Source organism: Maniola hyperantus, chromosome 18, assembly GCF_902806685.2.
Source record: "Maniola hyperantus chromosome 18, iAphHyp1.2, whole genome shotgun sequence".
NCBI lineage: Eukaryota > Metazoa > Arthropoda > Insecta > Lepidoptera > Nymphalidae > Maniola > Maniola hyperantus.
Genome location: NC_048553.1, coordinates 10,431,840 through 10,450,511, shown reverse-complemented (window position 1 = coordinate 10,450,511; position 18,672 = coordinate 10,431,840). Strand labels below are relative to the sequence as shown.

Below are 18,672 nucleotides of genomic sequence, written 5' to 3'. Positions count from 1 at the left end.
CATCATCATTATCAACTTATAGACATCTACTGCTACATATAGGTACGCTTCTTGTAGGGGCTTCCAGTTTCCACACGCCACGGTCTTGCGTCGCATGAATCCAGCGGCCCCCTGTGACTCGTTTGATACCGTCTGTCCACCTAGTGTGGCTCTTCCAACGCTACTTTCAGGTTTGAGGTCGTCAATCGCACGTCTAGGCATTGGCTTTTTGAACTACGTGCCTTGCCCATTCTCACTTCACCTTGGTAACCCGTTGAACTTTGTCGATTACTCTGGTTCTCCTGTGGAACTCCTCATACAGAAGATGTTTTAGTAACCAAAATGTCAATAGTATGAAAGTTGAAAAGGATTTTAGCCCACAAGCCCGTTAATTTTGTATGCTCTTGCAATTGCAGCTATCATAGAATGCCGGGATATTTATGTGTACCAGAGGCCACTGATTCCGCACTTTGAAACGTTCGAAGGCACGGACTTCTTTGACGCGAAGCCTCTGATAAGGCCAATGTTCCATTGCATAGGTCTGCTTTGGGGGAATTCGCGATACTTCTGTAGTGTCGAGAAGTTAATACGTAAGAATTTTCGTTTCTTCAACTCCTTAGTTTTGATGATTATTAATATTGATCAAATGATTTCTTCTTATAGCGTAACTAGCTTAAGCCCGCAACTTTATCTACACAAATTTCAAACTCCTATTTTACCCCATTAGGTGTTGAATTTTCAAATTTTTTATTGCGGTAGGGGTTGAATTCTTAGCGGATGTATACGACATTATAGCTATCTGCATGCCAAATTCAACCCGATTCATCACGTAGTTTGAGCTGTACGTTGATAGATCAGTCAGTCAGTTAGCTTTTTCTTCTATATCTATAAAAGACGACTTTTAATATGGATCAAATAATTTCAAGCGTGTTTATAGCGTAATAACATTAGGTGTTTACTATGTTGACATTATTTTAGCACTACTACGGGAAGTATGTAATCTGGTTATCCAGCAGTGCACTAATACGATCGATCCAAACTCAATATTCCAAGGGGAGGCTGATGAGCAATTACTCAAATTAAGAAAAGCAATTGCAATTTTGAACCATTTTATGTAAGTTTTTAAATATAAATGACATCTCAGATTCAATCATTCAATTCTGAAAGCCCTTACTTTTATGCAGAGAGTGATGAAAATGGAGCCAACTGTTAAGCCTATAAGTGAGTAGGTACATATAGCAGATTCAATCTAGGGATTAGTTAGTGACAAGAACTACAGATAGGTATCCATCTTAATCCATCATACAATTTTATTTTATTAAATATCCTATATAACGTAGGCAGTGGCGTGCAGCTCATAGAGGCATAAACGCACTGCTTACCCTCATTGTAAGAAATCAATGCTTACTTTTTCATTATAACCTGCCGTAAAATAAGTTCATACCTAAATGCATACCCTGGCTTGAACTCCTGTGCACGCCACTGAACGTAGGTACCTATTTATCCAACAAATAAAGTGCTCCACCATATCACTCACGGGATTATAGACTTTGATGGATATTCCAAACTCTTACTATTATAATGAGGGTGGAGGGAACGTCCCGCAAAGCCTCCGCCCAGTGGGGCGAGCGCGGGTGATGCACCTACGGGTGTGCGTCACTTGCGTGGCGTCCCCCCGCCTCATAGCCCGATTGCCATCATCACCTGTCGCAGTTATATGTTACAATACTAAATCTTCTTGATGGTCTCTTTAATCTAGTAAAATTACAAGGAGGAATGGATCTTGTAGTTCCTGGAAACTTTCCTAAATACCTACTTACCTTATGCGTTTATAGCGTTCATGCATACGACAAGGTGTGTCACACTTTTCGTGATACCAAAGAAGACGTAATACTTTCGTTAATTTTTCAGCGAAACCTATGAAATGAATCGCGACAAAGTCCACACATTCTTCCCTCCAGGCGTGATGCCTGTGCGCTGGTCTTTCGACTTCGACCGCGTGTTTATGCGATTCAACGTCTATATGCAACGGTTGAAGATGATTGAAGACATTGTAGCGGCCACTGTCGAGGTTTTGAAGTTGGAAAAGGTCGAGTTCTCTGGACTTAGGGGCAAAATATTGAGTACGGAATGTTTGAAGGTCTGATTTTGAAAATTCTATGTTATGGATTGCTGTTAGTCCATTTGACTTACAAAATTGTTGATGTCTTTTTCTTTTCTATCAAACCTTACCAGAATTTTTAGGAAAGTTTTATTGTCTTTTTTTCTTTTTTTTCAAGCTTTACCAGTACTTTTTAGTTGACAGTCAAAGTTTCTAGTAATTACAATCTTTACAAGTTGTTGGGTGTTGTCGATACTCCTGTTAATTGTATGTACGTAAGTGTAATTGTGTATTTTATCAAAGCTCCTGAAAGTTTGACAGCAGGGGCCATTAATATCAAATAATATTAGGCCCACTTGAACAAGGACAATTAAATTTAGTCAAATTTTGTAATGCTGTCGGTTTTTGACTAGAGTATAATGCGGTAGCTAAAAAAGTGACAGCGTTAAGAAATTTAACTAAATCTGTTTAAAACTGCTCTTATGCTTAGTAGGCCTTGATGTCCATACTGAGCACAGTTATTAAAGCTTATGTAAGTGTACTTACCACTTGGCACTGAGGCAGCTCGTAGTGTAGTGTAGACAGTGTAAGATGACAGTGAATTTGCCAGCCTTGAGTTTTACGTCAACTATGACCTCCCATAACCACCGAGTTCACGAGGGGTCTTAGTGAAACGTTATACGTACATATTATAAATATTAAAGACAGTATTTACTATTGTAATCAATAAACTGAATGGGTGGAAGTAATCAATCAGTTGAATAATTTATAGGTGTTAGAAGACTATACGCTGGAGTATCAGCATCTCGGTAATATTACATATGATCCAGCAGATCCCGAAGATAACAGTTTTTTAGCCGATTACAAGAAACACATGGGAGTGCTACAGGATGTTGATAGAAAACTTGCTTCCCTTTTCTCACAGGGTTTGGAAGAGTGTAATGATTTGGAGCACTTCTTTAAAGTATGTTTTACCTTTTAAGAAGTACTTACTAATTAATATTATATTATAATTTAAGGAGCGTTCAATTTTTCAATATTTGGAAGTTACAGCTATCTTTCAGGCCCTAATTTTGCTAATTTGTGTTATTCGCAATACAATTTTTTGCGCAATTCAATGGATTCGAATACTTAGAGAGTTAAAAGTAATTGAGACGAGTTTTTCAGTTTTTCCAAATAATCGGGGACTTATTCCATCGCCCTATCATAAAAGAGGAACTGAAATCGAAGGTGGCAAAATTACTTGACTTTATGCATACGAATTTAGATCAAGTAAAGGAAATATTTGATGAAGAAATGGCTGTAAGTAAAGTAGCATTCAAGTTTAGCGGTAGGCTAGACTAAGTACATACCCACTTAGATTCTACATAAGAAACGAGGAAAATGAAAAGAATAAAATAAAATTATAATCATCTTAATTGAAAAATTAGAAATCGTGCCGTTATCTAAATAAATATTGTATGGAACTCCTTTAAAATAACTGAAATAATGTAGATCCTTTAAAGTCAAGTCAAGTGAAATAAACATAAATTTTTGAAATAATGGGAACTGAGCTTTTCTTTCAGAAATGGAATCCAAAAAGCTGGGAGAGGCCTATGGTGGACCCCTATTTTCCCCCAGTGAGCGGTGTGCTGTGGTGGATCCACAAGCTACGGAGAAGGATTCAGGACCCAATGAACGACTTCATTTTATTTGAAGATCCGTATGTATTCATACCATTTGTTTTCACCAATGCGTCATTGCTCAATGCAGACCTCCTATTCTGGAGCTCATAGTGAAATGGACAATTCGGTAACCTACAGTGGCTGGTGGACAGCCCTGAGCCAACCGAATCGTGAAAATGGCCTATTGCCTCGTCAATGAAACTTAACCTAGTCACCATGTGTACGGTAACTTTACAATATAGTTTGCCTGATTTATGTACTTAAGCGTTATTCACTTTGTGTGTTTACAATGTAGTTTGCCTGATCCTGTGCTATGCATTAAAATAAATAAGTATCACCTTTTACTTGTAAACTTTCATGATAACTGTTATACTTGAAAAATTAAAAGATTGTCATTCAAAAGGTTTATAGTGTATCTATTTTAAAATAAATCTTTTGACCTTTGGAAATAGTGATGATGACAACCTTCGTAAGGATTTCATTAAAACATGATTCGACCTTGTAAATGAAAACATATTGAATAGGTACTGACACTACTAAAGATTTTAATTATTTTAGTATTATAGTGTTTTTTTACTTTAGCATCACGGAATGCGAAAACGCCGTGTACCTGAAACAGAAACACAACGAGATGCTGGGTTACCTAAACCAGTTGGAGGATAAGCAGTTCAAGCAATGGGCTGCAACGGTGCCAACAATATGCAAGACTTACCTCGCTAAGAACCTTATATACAGAGATCCACCGTTTGTGAGAAATAACTTTAGTCCAGAGGTTAGTGATATTTACTCGTAATATGTCATTCAAAGTAAAAATATTTAGGTGAAGGAATATGGAACCATATAGAAGGATCTGGATTATATGATTATGATTATTGTATGATTGAAGAACATTACGTGCAAGTCACTTCAACCTTAACACGATGATAGTTTCAGATAATAATTCTGAATTATTATGCTGTTTATGATTGGTGTTGCACAAGGGAGTATCTTAGATCCGATCCTGTATCTAATATACATCATTGATATATTAATAAGAGAGTAATTAAAATGTGTTTGCTTTAATCTATTAGCTCGTAATGCTTCTGCGCGAAATACGCTACATGAAATACTTGGATAAGCAAGGCATACCGCAGGATGGATTGGATTTGTATGCGAGAAATGAAAAACTTCAGGTAAGTCTTTTGAATTCAGAGATATGATCTTTAATTATAACCATCTGATTTCTGCAACTTCGGCCGTGTAAAATAGGGCACTTATTAAAAACCAATTGGAATGCTTTTATTTTCCGGGATGTGTCCTATGTCCAACTCCAGGATGCCAAATTTCGTCAATCTTACTACAAAATTATTGATTACTAACTTATGCTCGCGACTTTGTCCGCGTGGACTACACAAATTTCAAATCCCTATTTCATCCTCTTAGGGGATGAATTTTCAAAAATACTTTCTTAGCGAATGTCTACTACGTCATAATAGCTATTTGCGTGCCAAATTTCAGCCCCATCCGTCCAGTATTTTTAGCTGTGCGTTGATAGATCAGTCAGTCAGTTAGTCACAGTTTCCTGTTATATATTTAAATTTCAATCAAGGTTCTTTACAGTATGATATGAATCGCCTTAATCGCGCTATATCGTGGTACAACGAAATACGAGAAGGCAGTCATGAAACTGAAGTGGCTCTTATAGAGAAAGAGATATCAGCAATCGATGATCTACTCGGAAGAGGTGTTGAGGAGCTTACTTGGAATGATGACTGTAAGTTTTTTTTTATATTATATTCATGATTCTTTATTTACTTGTATTTGGTTACAATCTCAATTTTAATTAGGTATCTACTGAAGTTAATTCCAATATAATTGATTAGAACACGAAAACATAGGTTGCAAGATTTTGTCCCTAAAATTTTATGCTACTACGTGGCAGGTAGGCACTTTACTAGGTACTTGAAACGATGGTTGGCAACTTTTTTTACAATCATTTGCAACTTCCTTTTTTGAGCAGTTAATTTGCATTTCCCAAGTTATTAATTATTATTATTTAAATGCTTAGTTACAGAATGGATGGCAGAAGTGTACACAGCAATCAACACCCTCCAAGAGCGGGTATTGACAGCGCAGAACAATGTTCGTACTGGACTAGCGAATATCTCACTGTGGGGTGATAAGCCACTTCACAATCGGAAAGAAAACCAGGACAAGTTGGAACTTCTGGCAGTGAATGAAAGATACGCCAGATTGGTTGCGCGGTAACTAACGTTAACGTTATTAAGGTCGTAAATAGCAGTTAGCATCATTGGCTGATTGAAAAACGGTTTCTTCGATTGAGGGCTGATTTTTCAATCGCAAATAATGTTTAACTGAGAAATACATTTCACGTTATAACAGTTTTTATATTGGAAATCTTTCAAAATGACAAATTGTTTAATCAGTTAAGTTTATTCAAAGATTTAATAAACAGACCTTATTAGAAAAAAAAGTAAAATCAACGAAAGATAAAATAATTTACTGTTAAAAAATAAAAATAAAGCTGATTCAAACAAAAATTGCTAGATAAATAATTATCATAAATGACAGTTATCCTAAATAATAATTTTTTTATAGGAGTAAGAAGATCGCAGATAGTCATGCTGAGTTTAAAAATATCTTGAAAGATAATTACAAGCTGTTTTTCAATATCCAAGATGACGAAGAGGTAAGTTTAGGTCTTACTGACATTGTAATTTACTAAGAAGGTTAGATAAATTTAACGAACCCAGCTGATCAATATAGTTCTACTGCTATCAATAACTTTAGTAGTCACACAATGCATAACACTTTTAATACTGTACTTTTAATGAAAGTCACAAATTAAGTTGAGCTTAAATTTTACAAGGAACAAGTATTCAGTAGATAGTTTATGAAAATGAAATATTTACAGTCTGATGAGGAAGAGGAAGAACTTGAAGAAGTAGACGAAGCTACGCTGGATGAAGACGAGAAAGAAGCGAGAAGACTAAAGCTCCAGCAAATGATGGAAGCAAAAGAGGCAAAGCGTATCGCTAGGGAACAGAGAGAGATAGAAAAAGCAGAGTTAGCGCAGGCCAAATTTGAGAGAAGAGAAAAGAGAAGGCTTAAACGAGAGGCTAAGAAAGCGGAAAAAAGAGAGAGACAGGCATTACGCGATGCGGGTAGTTAACTGATTGCTTTATTGAATATAATGTCTGAACGATATTATCTTGTAACTAGGCCTCTATATGACGGTAGGAAAATAAACAAAATTAGTGTTAAACCAGAGGAAACTATTAAGATTTAAAACAACAATGACTAATATACTAATGGCTGAAAACAGCAACATCTCTATAAGAGCTAAAAACGCTTAGAGCATCTTTAGTATTGGACATTTTATGCATATATTGGAGGGTCGATATTGAAAGAGTTCTTACTGTCTGTAGACACCGTGAAAAGAAACGTATGAGCTTTACTCTACGGAAGGTAGCCATCTTTATTTTAGTTGTCAGAGTTGGACTTTGACACGCACGCATTTGTTGTGGTTCACAATTTTCTCTCGCATTAAATTAATTAAGTATCAGATTATAGCTTAGCTAATTATTATTCTTTGAGATAGGTAGGTAGTTTCTTAATCGTGATATTTAATTCGGTGATTGTGATATAGTTAGAACAGTAATTGTTCGATGCTAATGTACATTGTGTTAAATCGTAACATCTAGTGCCATCCGATGACTTTGTCTGCAAAGCACTATTAATAATGTTCGCGTAGTTGTTTGACGAATATGGAATACTAATTATTGGTGAATATTAGAGTAGTTCGTGAGTTAACGTTTGGCTCAGTGGATAGATTATTATAAGGACATCCGTTAAGGTTATTTCTGCAGACGCTAGTGATTTAGAGTGTAATTGGAGATATACCGGCAGTTGAGATAATGATTAGTTTGAAGTGATAGTTTAGTGCGATAGTAACTTGAAGTTAACTTTGACAGTAGGTACCCGCTTTAGAATCGTATAACCCGGTTGGTAAAGAATCATTGATGACTCTCGTGTAATGTTGAAATGGATTAGACAATGAGTTGCCCATGAGATCGAATAGCTTACATTCTACCTGGTTTCTGTTGTGATCGCTTATTTGGGTGGATAGTAGTCGTGGCGCGTGTGGCGCACGATGCTATGGTGTTCTGTATGCAGATGTGCACAGAGTGGAGAAGGTAGAGCTATTGCGATATTCTGAATTAGTAATGAGAAGTCAATTATAAGATCTGGTTTAGATCGTAAGAGAGTCGATGCAATGATCCTTTTAAGAGCGTTCATGAAGTTGTGATTGATTACCTTGAGATGATTAGATAACGGAATAGGTCGTGACTTGATTGAGAGGTTGCAATAGCAATTGCGCCCTAATCACACGATGTAGTGTTTAGCTTAGGTTAGCTAGTTTAGAGTGAGGTGAGGGGTCGCTGTGAGGGGTGGTTGGAGGCGACCATAGGTAGGGTTAGGTTAGGGTGATCTGGTTGTGTTACGTTGATGGTTTCCATGTGCGATACGTTACTGAGAACTATTTGTAAAGAACATGGATTAAAGTACCTACTTATTAATTACTACCTTCTGATGTCGGCTAAAGATGAATAATAATTGTCAGCCATCCTCCTGTTCTCCGACATCAGAAGTGGGATACACGATTTATGCCCACATTTTCGAAAATCATTGCAACACTAGCTTTGTTTAAAAAAAAAAAAAAAAGTTACAAGATTTTTTTTTTTAATTTATTTGTGCAAGACATGTTTTCAATTTTAATACCCACACGTGGTCTTTCTTGAAAAGCTTGATTTACTTTTGTGTGTTTTGAATAAAAAGAGAAAGAAAAAAGGATTATTTTGTGTAGAGATGCGCTAAGGAGTGGTGAAAGTGGCCGTGATTTAATGGAGTTAAACTCAAACTCGAATCATTTATTCAAAATAGTTAAGTTTAGTTAATTTACAATTTTGACTGTCAGTTGTAGGAGTTATGTGGTATGGTGGTGATGGTGAATTGCGTAAGCTTGGAGCTAAGGCTACGAGGGTTCCAAACTACTTGGTTTCCTTACTAAATGGTTATAGCATTGGGAGTGTGATGTCCCAGCACGGTTGTCATTTAATTTAATAGCTAGTGGTCTGATGTTTTCAGCTGCTGAGATTGACTATCTAGCACTCTCAGATCATGATGCTACTTGGGCATTGGAAGTAAGGGTTGAAAAAAAAAAGTGCGATATAGGTCTGCATGGTCTTAATGTGGGAGGGACTACAACGGGGATAATACGAAATAATTTTATTCATGAAATTTATCTTGTCCCTTACATTTTCGAATATTCGGAAAGCGTCGGCGAGGCATTTGATTCCTTTCATGATGTTGTATAACTTTTCTATGTGCTGTGTTTACCCTCTAAGAAGGTGAAAATGGATAATTGTAATAATAAAACGGTATGGTTGACTGAAGGGATTTTTGGTATAATAGAGTCACGGAGTGACACTGAAGCTGGGCTAAGATGAGATGAGGACTGGCTCTGTAGAGGAGTGCGCTATTCGCCTATGCAGTGTATTTGCAGACATAGTGAATCAGTCGTTTGAATAAGGGGTTTTCCCTAGCAACTTAAAAATTTCTATAGTTACCATTCCTGTAGCCCGTGTTCAAAAAAAAAAGGCGATTGATGTGGTACCGTCCTATGACATTGGTGCCAATATTAGCGGGAGTGATTGGAAAGGTAATGGTGAAACGTCTCAAAAAAATTCAATGCCAATGGTGTGCTCGTGGATGAACGATTTGGTTTTTGCAATGACAGCTCCACTGTCGAGGATTGTTTCTGTTTAAGTGGAATAGATAATGATAGCCTGAATGACAGGGTACCTATTGCTATTATTTTTCTGGATGTGACTAAGGCTTTTGACTTTGTGAATCATAAAATATTATTGGATAAATTAGATGGATATGGTGTCGCAAGAAGAGCTTATGAATGGATAGAGTCGTATTTGAATGGACTGAAAATGTGCGCTGGGATTGCTAGAATGAAAAATAATACCAAAGGGTGTACGAATCTCCACTGGAATGTGATAAGCGGGGGGTACCTCAGAGTGTATGGTATGTGTGGTGTATTAGAATCCTTCCGTTTGAACTGACTTCAAAAACGGAGGAGGTTTTTAAATTCGCCGGAATATTTGTTTTCTTTTTGTAACTTGTATTGGTGACATTACGATAGCGACCATTGTTCGTTGTGTATTGTTTGCAGATGATAGAATAATGTTGAAGGAACGTAGGAATGGGAATTGAACGGCGCTTTGGAGGATAATTAATTGAATTAGTAATAATGACTTGGAAGCGCGCTTAAATAAAACTAAAATGATGCAGTTCATGATCATGCGACGATGGAGAGGGTTGATGAGTTAAAGTTTTTGGGAATAATTTGCGACAAGAACTCTAATTTGAGGGTGCACATTAGGTGTGTGTGCTGAATTGGACGAATTTGTGTATGCGTGGGGGTCCTTCCACTGTGATGTATGAGCATAGAGGATATGGGCGTATTTATTAGGAGATGTCAAAAATATTTCCAACGAGATTATGAGGTAAGGATGAGTGGGTCGGTTGGATGCACGCACGAGCTATGCATTTCAGAATTTCACAGTGGTACATGCATTAAAAGCGTTTGCGCTATGGCTGTAAAAAAAAAAAGAAATGAACAATAAGCTGCCGATTGACCTCAAAAGGATGAGTTTGGATGTGTATAAGGAAGAGCTTAGTGAATTGCTTTTGGAAAAGTGCTATTGCGACGTTAAAGAATATTTGATTTATAAAAATGGGTTGTCTAAACGGCGAGGTGGCCATTTAGATGATAAACGGCGAGGTGGCTGTTTTGAAAAAAAAAAAAGGGGGTTGTCTAAAAGGCGAGGTGGCCATTTAGATGATAAACGGCGAGGTGGCTGTTTTGAAAAAAAAGGGAGTTGTCTAAAAGGCGAGGTGGCCATTTAGATGATAAACGGCGAGGTGGCTGTTCCGATAATGGATGGACGGCGGCGTGGCCGTTTCAGCTGAGGGGAGTTAGCTTGGTGTATAGTGTGGTGGGTATTTGGAACAGGTGATAGGATCAGTAGCGGGGTACTGCTGGAGTTCGGGTTTTATGAGACATAATTATGAGCGGTGAGTCTATTATGGCAAATGGTGCAGTTTGTTTTAGAAGTTGCTACTATGGATAAAGTTGGGCTATGCTTTGGTTGTGTCATGCTTGTTTTATTTGTAATGGTTGTGATATGCATGCTTTAGAATATGTGGTTTGTGTGCTTGTGCTGATTGTCAGGATGAACGAGCGGATGTTCTGACGTTCATAAAATGTTTGTGCTTGATACATACTAGCGCCCGAGGACGGTCGCATGTCAGAATGGCCGTATTGGAGGGTCGATATTGAAAGAGTTCTTACTGTCTGTAGACACCGTGAAAAGAAACGTATGAGCTTTACTCTACGGAAGGTAGCCATCTTTATTTTAGTTGTCAGAGTTGGACTTTGACACGCACGCATTTGTTGTGGTTCACAATTTTCTCTCGCATTAAATTAATTAAGTATCAGATTATAGCTTAGCTAATTATTATTCTTTGAGATAGGTAGGTAGTTTCTTAATCGTGATATTTAATTCGGTGATTGTGATATAGTTAGAACAGTAATTGTTCGATGCTAATGTACATTGTGTTAAATCGTAACATCTAGTGCCATCCGATGACTTTGTCTGCAAAGCACTATTAATAATGTTCGCGTAGTTGTTTGACGAATATGGAATACTAATTATTGGTGAATATTAGAGTAGTTCGTGAGTTAACGTTTGGCTCAGTGGATAGATTATTATAAGGACATCCGTTAAGGTTATTTCTGCAGACGCTAGTGATTTAGAGTGTAATTGGAGATATACCGGCAGTTGAGATAATGATTAGTTTGAAGTGATAGTTTAGTGCGATAGTAACTTGAAGTTAACTTTGACAGTAGGTACCCGCTTTAGAATCGTATAACCCGGTTGGTAAAGAATCATTGATGACTCTCGTGTAATGTTGAAATGGATTAGACAATGAGTTGCCCATGAGATCGAATAGCTTACATTCTACCTGGTTTCTGTTGTGATCGCTTATTTGGGTGGATAGTAGTCGTGGCGCGTGTGGCGCACGATGCTATGGTGTTCTGTATGCAGATGTGCACAGAGTGGAGAAGGTAGAGCTATTGCGATATTCTGAATTAGTAATGAGAAGTCAATTATAAGATCTGGTTTAGATCGTAAGAGAGTCGATGCAATGATCCTTTTAAGAGCGTTCATGAAGTTGTGATTGATTACCTTGAGATGATTAGATAACGGAATAGGTCGTGACTTGATTGAGAGGTTGCAATAGCAATTGCGCCCTAATCACACGATGTAGTGTTTAGCTTAGGTTAGCTAGTTTAGAGTGAGGTGAGGGGTCGCTGTGAGGGGTGGTTGGAGGCGACCATAGGTAGGGTTAGGTTAGGGTGATCTGGTTGTGTTACGTTGATGGTTTCCATGTGCGATACGTTACTGAGAACTATTTGTAAAGAACATGGATTAAAGTACCTACTTATTAATTACTACCTTCTGATGTCGGCTAAAGATGAATAATAATTGTCAGCCATCCTCCTGTTCTCCGACACATATAACAAAAATCGTAAAATAAATCACCGTTTATTGGGACGACCTTAAGTATTAAGACACGTTCTCATACTCAGTCGCAAGTTTTTTTGTAAAGGGGTTTTCTTACAGGTGAGGAAGTTGACTCGCCAGTAGAAGAAGAAGATGAGTTGGACCCCGAAGAGCTGGCGGATATCGAAGAAGAACAACGTGAAATGGAGATAGAAGCGTTCCGCGCTGAGAGATGGCCTGCCTACGTAGTATACGTCGATTCATTGGTAAGTTTTTAAAATAATTGTCTTACTGTACCAGTAAGATACATAACTATACTCTAAAGAGTGTCCCAGTTGAATGAATGAGAAAATACGCCGTGAGAAAATACGAGTATAAGACGAAATGCGTCGAAAATATCGTAGTTTTTGTTTATTTCGTTGAGCAACTTAGGCTGCTGAAGTCCAACTCACATTTTGAGTACTTAAAATTTTTGTGTTTGCTGGATGTTTATCGTCCTATATGTTCGATTAGTATTATGCCCATAGTACGCATTCGCTGCAGCAGCAAAATTACTAACGCCTTTATGCCTTTGACGTGAAGACGTTGATGTCGCATTACCGCATGCAAAATGCGTCGGTGTGCTAAAGGATTTTTTAATTTGGAGAATTGGTATGATCATTCAAAAAAATGGTATGGCACAGTGGATAATGACAGACAATGGTATGAATTCAATTCTTGTGGTACGTTTAGGTATCAGCGCAAGTAATGAAAGCAATTCAATCAAGTCTAGATCTATTCGAGAAACAAACTGACTTGGAGAAAGGCCCGAGAGTGGCTTTCATGGAAGTAATAGCTGAACTTAGAGATCCTGGTAAGTAAACTACAAGTATAATAACAACAGATGCAAAAACACAGTCATATTGATTTTGACGGATTCTTTTTTAATGTAGCATTGTATCTTCCAAACGGATCGTACGATTTCAATGTGTTTAGTTTCTTTATTTTACATTATTATGCCCTGATACAACAAAAAAAAATCCAATTAGGTGCAGTCTTTCGGAAGTTATGTGTGTCATACATTGCAGCGATTTATTTTTATTTAAATATAGATTTAATACTTTTTTATATTAATACAGATATATATTTCTCTCCATCGTTGGATCTTGACGACATTGATGGTCTATTTGGTACACTGCAAGAAATGATGAAGGATATGTTTCTACAAGCAACACTATTTCCAAGAATTGATCCAATTGTTCCGATTGCTAGTTATGAAGGTAAACAATATAGCGAAGGAAGTGAGACTAATTTGAATGGAAACACGGTTATTTGGAATTGAGTGGGCTTGAATGCCGACAGCAAAGGACATATCATTATTTTGTTTAATTTATTAAACTCTAATTTATTGACTCCTGGATAATATTATATTCACCTTTCTAGAATAGAATACTTAATATTTTTATTTAAACTTTTACAAGTGCTTTTGAATCGTCAAAATAATTATCTGAGTTCTCAATTAGTGTGGCAGTACGATGTGCGAGGAAGAGATATGAGCATTGATTTAGGAAAACAGCAATCTATATATTTGCTCGGCGCAGAAAAATCCAACGATTGATTTTTCTTTCTTGCACGTCTCTCGTAGTAAACAACCCTTAGTCCAAATAATCAGATTTCTTATAATTAGTTAGTTCAAATGGCCGATAAAAGATTATGCCGTGCAGCTATACGTGACCATATTCCACATGGTTCAAATGCCTGGCACTTACTACTCAAATGGTTTGCAGATGATATAAAAAATGAAAATGGAATGATCGATCTGTATCACGAAATACTAAAAAGGGTTGAAAATAGTATCAACGATGTAGTACAATATGCCGAGGTATGTACGATTATTTGTGTAGTTTACAAGAAATAATCAGAATTAATATTTTCAGATTCAGGTACCTCGTTCAAAATTTTTAAAGATTTCAAGTATCACTATTAGATCTAGTCTAATATGATAAAATACTATATCTTTTTTAATATCAATAGCGAGCAAACGAGCAGGCGGGTCACCAGATTTCAAGTGATTACCCCCGCCACCCATGAATGTTTGCAGCACCAGAGGAACCGCCAATGGATTATCGAATTTTCAGGAATTTGTTGATCTGCTCCTTGAATAGCCCATGTTAAAATTTTATTCTATTACCCACCTAACCTAACAAAATTGCAAACTTAAAAGTCGTAAAATGAAAATGTTGTCGATGTTTATGTTTCAAGTTGCTGCGTATTATGTGTTGCTTAGTGACGAGTGCTTAATTAAGTTTGCGTAATAATTATCACCACTATATCTTACAAATCTAACACCATACCAGACCATCAATAAGAGTAATTTATTACCTATTTTGAATAAATCATTTGACTTTGACCTAGACTTTGACTTAGGGGTGCACTTGGCAGCAACTCTGAAAATCTTAGAACTCTGAAAACTAAGTAGAAATGATGTTTTTGTTTTTGACAGAAATATGAAACATATGCGCCCCTATGGCTTGAGGACAGACAGGAAGTCTTGGCGGGTTTCATGAAGTATGGACGCTTTATACCTCCTGAGGAGTTTGACAAGTACCGTTTTGAGAACGGTAGTGATCCGCCTGAATCCAAACCAACATTAGAGCAATACCAACTCGAGGTAAATATTTTATATGCTATGTTCTACTCATAAAACGATTTGACACATAAGATTGACCCCCTTTGCCTCACATTGAAAAGGCTTAATCTTTTATACATTTTAGGTATAGTTTATTGACTATATTATGTTGTTTTATTTTTGTTTTTCGTATATTTTATTACCATTGGGTTTAGTAGTTAGGGTAGTGTGACTAAGTTATGACACTTATTATGACGGATAGTTATTAATTTTTATTTGTACCTAATTAATTTTATTAATAAAATTTGTAGATTGATAAATACAACGAATTATACAATGAGGTATCAAGCTTACCCAGTGAATACCTCTGCAACGGTTGGTTAAAACTAGATCTAAAGCGACTAAACCAGGCGATTATGAACATCATTTGCAAGTGGAGTAATCTTTACAAGCAGAATCTAAAGGACCATGTACAGACGAGGTGTGTTTCTAATTATTAGTTGTCCTGAAAATAAGTTTTAAGTGTACATATTTTTATTGCTGATTTATTAATTACAAGCTTTGTTAGAGTTATTAGTCCTCTGGTGTATATAGAAGAAGAAGAGAAGAGAAGAGTAGATATAAGAGTATAAGAGAGAGAGAGAGAGAGAGAGAGAGTATATAGTATATAAAATGTATTCCTCTGTGTGATATAATTGATGAGATTGACGAATTTAAAGCATTTCAATTGAGTGAGGGATCAGCAAAGCTAAACTATGTTTTTGATTCTGTTGCTGAAAAAGTCAAATCAAGTTAGCAGGATTTAAATTGGCTCCGACCTTTACCGTAGGAAAAAATGTAAAAAGGATTAACACTCTAATTAGTCAATTAAGTGTATGACAATTTAACGTAGGCGTAAATTTTCCAAATAACCTCCTTTAACCGACAATTTAAATAAATGTAGCGTGCAATATTTACAGCCTAGACGACTTAGAGAAGTTCATTGCCTACGCTACAAAAGAGTTGACTGTTGAGTTAACAGAGGACGATTATGACGGTCTGTTGAAAATCATGGGTGTTCTCAATGAAGTGAGGGCTAAGGCTGACGCCGGTACTGAAATGATGTTCGAGCCGCTACGGGACATTATCTACGTCCTCAAGGAATACGGTGTTGAATTCCCTGAGGAGACTTATGAACAGGTAAAATTTTGTGTAATATTAAGACTATTAGTTATTTAAGTTTTTTTTAAATTTAAATTAGCCCTTACTAGTTCCTACGCGGCATCATATTGAAACGTTAAAAAGCTTGGTGGCATGACTTTGCTGCTACACAGTTTTGTGGTCACAGCTGAAGTCTTCCACCAGACCAGACCAGTGCCAATTTAGAAACTGTAATGAATTGATTGTTTAATTAACATGCTATTAGTTGTTTTAAGTTTTACTGTATTATTAATTAATTATTTGTTGAAGAAGGGAGATGAAATTTAATGGTTTATGGTTGCTTGTCAACAATTAGGTAATTATTTGACGTTGTCTTTAATAAATGGCGTGTTGAAATGGCCGTCTCTAATTTATCTCGGAGTATTTGCTGGGAATCGAGCTTAGGGCCTCTCACTTATAAGACCGTAGCGTTCACTACTGCGCCAGTGAGTTCATCAAAATAAGTACCATTCTTCTAAAAATGTATGGAATATGAAATAACACGTTTTATTTGATACTTTATGCCTTCATTTGGACCACAGAAGTACTCGGATGATCATCAATATTCGGTATATACATTGGTAAGGAATATAAATTTAATATTTTTGACGGTATAAGTCATAATGCACTTGCGATACGAAACAGATGAAAGTGGTAAAATTTCTTTGTTTATATTTATATGTAAAACCTATTTATAAAAATAAATGAAGAAAGTTAGCTAATAAATGATAATCATCACTTGGTCTAAAACACGAAGTAGAAAATTTCTGTAGTCCATGGTCTAAAAGGAGTCATCATATTGTAATGGGACAGTTGACTCTGTCAAGAACGACAGTCACTCGACAATTTTAACACAGTGGCGTTGAATACATCCAATCTTCCAACCTACAAAGTGAAGACGACATCATGACTTTAAAGGTGTTTGTTTTTGTGTATGCGAGCACGAGCACTGCAAATGCACTTGGCAGCAGTGTGATTTGACTGTCCAGGGTCATCTTGGCTGGCACCCACCACACTCTCCAAATTATTGAGGATTGTGGGAGGCTGGGATAAAGTCCACTGAACCATCTGAAACGAGTGACTGGATATTCTATCTTGATCTTTGAAAAGACAGTAACAGTATGGCTCAAATCGAAATCTGTTTTAACTCCCTCTGACAGGTTTCTCATTTAAGTCAACGCTCAGTCTCCTCTCTCCTTCCTTGTCAGTCCTTGTCTCGCCTTGGTATCTTAGAATGGACAAAAGTATAATAATAATTAATGTATGTTTCCAGATTGCAAGCTATCTCTACCATTTGTCAAAATTGATTTCACGATTGATCCTTGACAAAGGTAACAGGCGGAATTCCTGAAAATCCTTTTTTAGTGGGGCTGTGCGTTATTAATTGAAAGCCTACATGCAAAGTATCAAGTTTCTAATCCCCAGCGATTTAGTTGTTGATTTGTCAATCAGTCAGTTTGTTTATATAAATAAAAATACAGAAAAAAGCTTTGGTTTCAACCAGTTGGATATTCTTCCGGAAAAATGGCGCAACCTCGTAAAGTTAGCAACGGTGATGAAGAACGAAGTAGCTCCGATGCAAGCCGCGCAAGCTGCCCTTATAGCCAAACGGGTCGCGCTTGTCAATCTGCGCATCACCATGTACAGGGATCAGTTTGGACTAAAGGATGTAAGCTTTATTCTCAGCTAATACCATCGTTTTTATTCTTGAAATTCTTAACGGGTGTAGGGTAATTTGTAACACACCCACACCGCATTGACTGAGCAGAGTATATTGTTGCTAATACAATGTTTTAAATTATTTAACGATACCTGCACTATCAGCCACTACTCAATTTTTTTCGTATCCGATGCAGGTATTCTATGAAAGATGCAAAGAACCTTACAGACAAATAGACAAAATTAATCAAGAGCTCGGACAATTTGAAGACATTGTGAAAACTTTGAAGAAATCTAGCAGTCTATTTGACATACAACCTCCGGATGAGAAGAACCTCAAGCAGTGTAGACGTGAATTGAAGCTTGCGAAGGTAAAATTATTATAAAAATCATTTCGTACGGGCCCTTTCTCTTCTTTATTCACCCATTTCCCACGACCTTTTGAGATTGTCGGTCCTTTGACGATTTTTTATTGTTCACAAAATATTCAATTACATACTCTAAAAAACCGGCCGAATTGAGAACCACCTCCTTATTGGAAGTCGGTTAAAAATACACATACCGCCACCCTCTGGAAACTAGAAGTCTGTTACTGCGCTTACGTTAACGTTTATTTTTAACATATTGGGCATTTGATCCAGAGATTATCATTTCCGGTACAGGCATTTTACAGTTTTATATGTCTGCTCATGTCAGTTTGCTAATATAATAAATGATCAAACGAACTTCCAAGTGAAGTTCGATCATTATTATATGAGTTGCTTCATTAGAATATATGATTTTATACACTGTAGTTTCCCTATTTACTTGGTAACCTCGCACAATTTTAAAGATTTATTT

General features: G+C 36.7%; 1 protein-coding gene across 2 annotated transcripts in view; it reads left to right on the top strand.

The window, feature by feature from the left end:
* LOC117990719 (dynein beta chain, ciliary-like) overlaps positions 1 to 18,672 on the top strand; it is a 60,211-nt gene that overhangs the window by 2,549 nt on the left and 38,990 nt on the right. The window contains exons 7-28 of one of the 2 annotated variants that reach the window (XM_069504497.1): positions 396 to 569; positions 958 to 1,093; positions 1,891 to 2,119; positions 2,853 to 3,044; positions 3,248 to 3,382; positions 3,646 to 3,782; positions 4,327 to 4,516; positions 4,815 to 4,916; positions 5,344 to 5,497; positions 5,792 to 5,987; positions 6,343 to 6,433; positions 6,659 to 6,908; positions 12,507 to 12,652; positions 13,119 to 13,239; positions 13,505 to 13,645; positions 14,153 to 14,247; positions 14,869 to 15,036; positions 15,306 to 15,475; positions 15,954 to 16,173; positions 16,716 to 16,754; positions 17,678 to 17,842; positions 18,030 to 18,203. In XM_069504497.1, coding sequence (XP_069360598.1) covers positions 396 to 569; positions 958 to 1,093; positions 1,891 to 2,119; positions 2,853 to 3,044; positions 3,248 to 3,382; positions 3,646 to 3,782; positions 4,327 to 4,516; positions 4,815 to 4,916; positions 5,344 to 5,497; positions 5,792 to 5,987; positions 6,343 to 6,433; positions 6,659 to 6,908; positions 12,507 to 12,652; positions 13,119 to 13,239; positions 13,505 to 13,645; positions 14,153 to 14,247; positions 14,869 to 15,036; positions 15,306 to 15,475; positions 15,954 to 16,173; positions 16,716 to 16,754; positions 17,678 to 17,842; positions 18,030 to 18,203 — 3,425 coding nt within the window. The remainder of the gene's footprint in view (positions 1 to 395; positions 570 to 957; positions 1,094 to 1,890; positions 2,120 to 2,852; positions 3,045 to 3,247; positions 3,383 to 3,645; positions 3,783 to 4,326; positions 4,517 to 4,814; positions 4,917 to 5,343; positions 5,498 to 5,791; positions 5,988 to 6,342; positions 6,434 to 6,658; positions 6,909 to 12,506; positions 12,653 to 13,118; positions 13,240 to 13,504; positions 13,646 to 14,152; positions 14,248 to 14,868; positions 15,037 to 15,305; positions 15,476 to 15,953; positions 16,174 to 16,715; positions 16,755 to 17,677; positions 17,843 to 18,029; positions 18,204 to 18,672) is intronic. The other variant, XM_034978203.2, reaches the window with a different exon arrangement.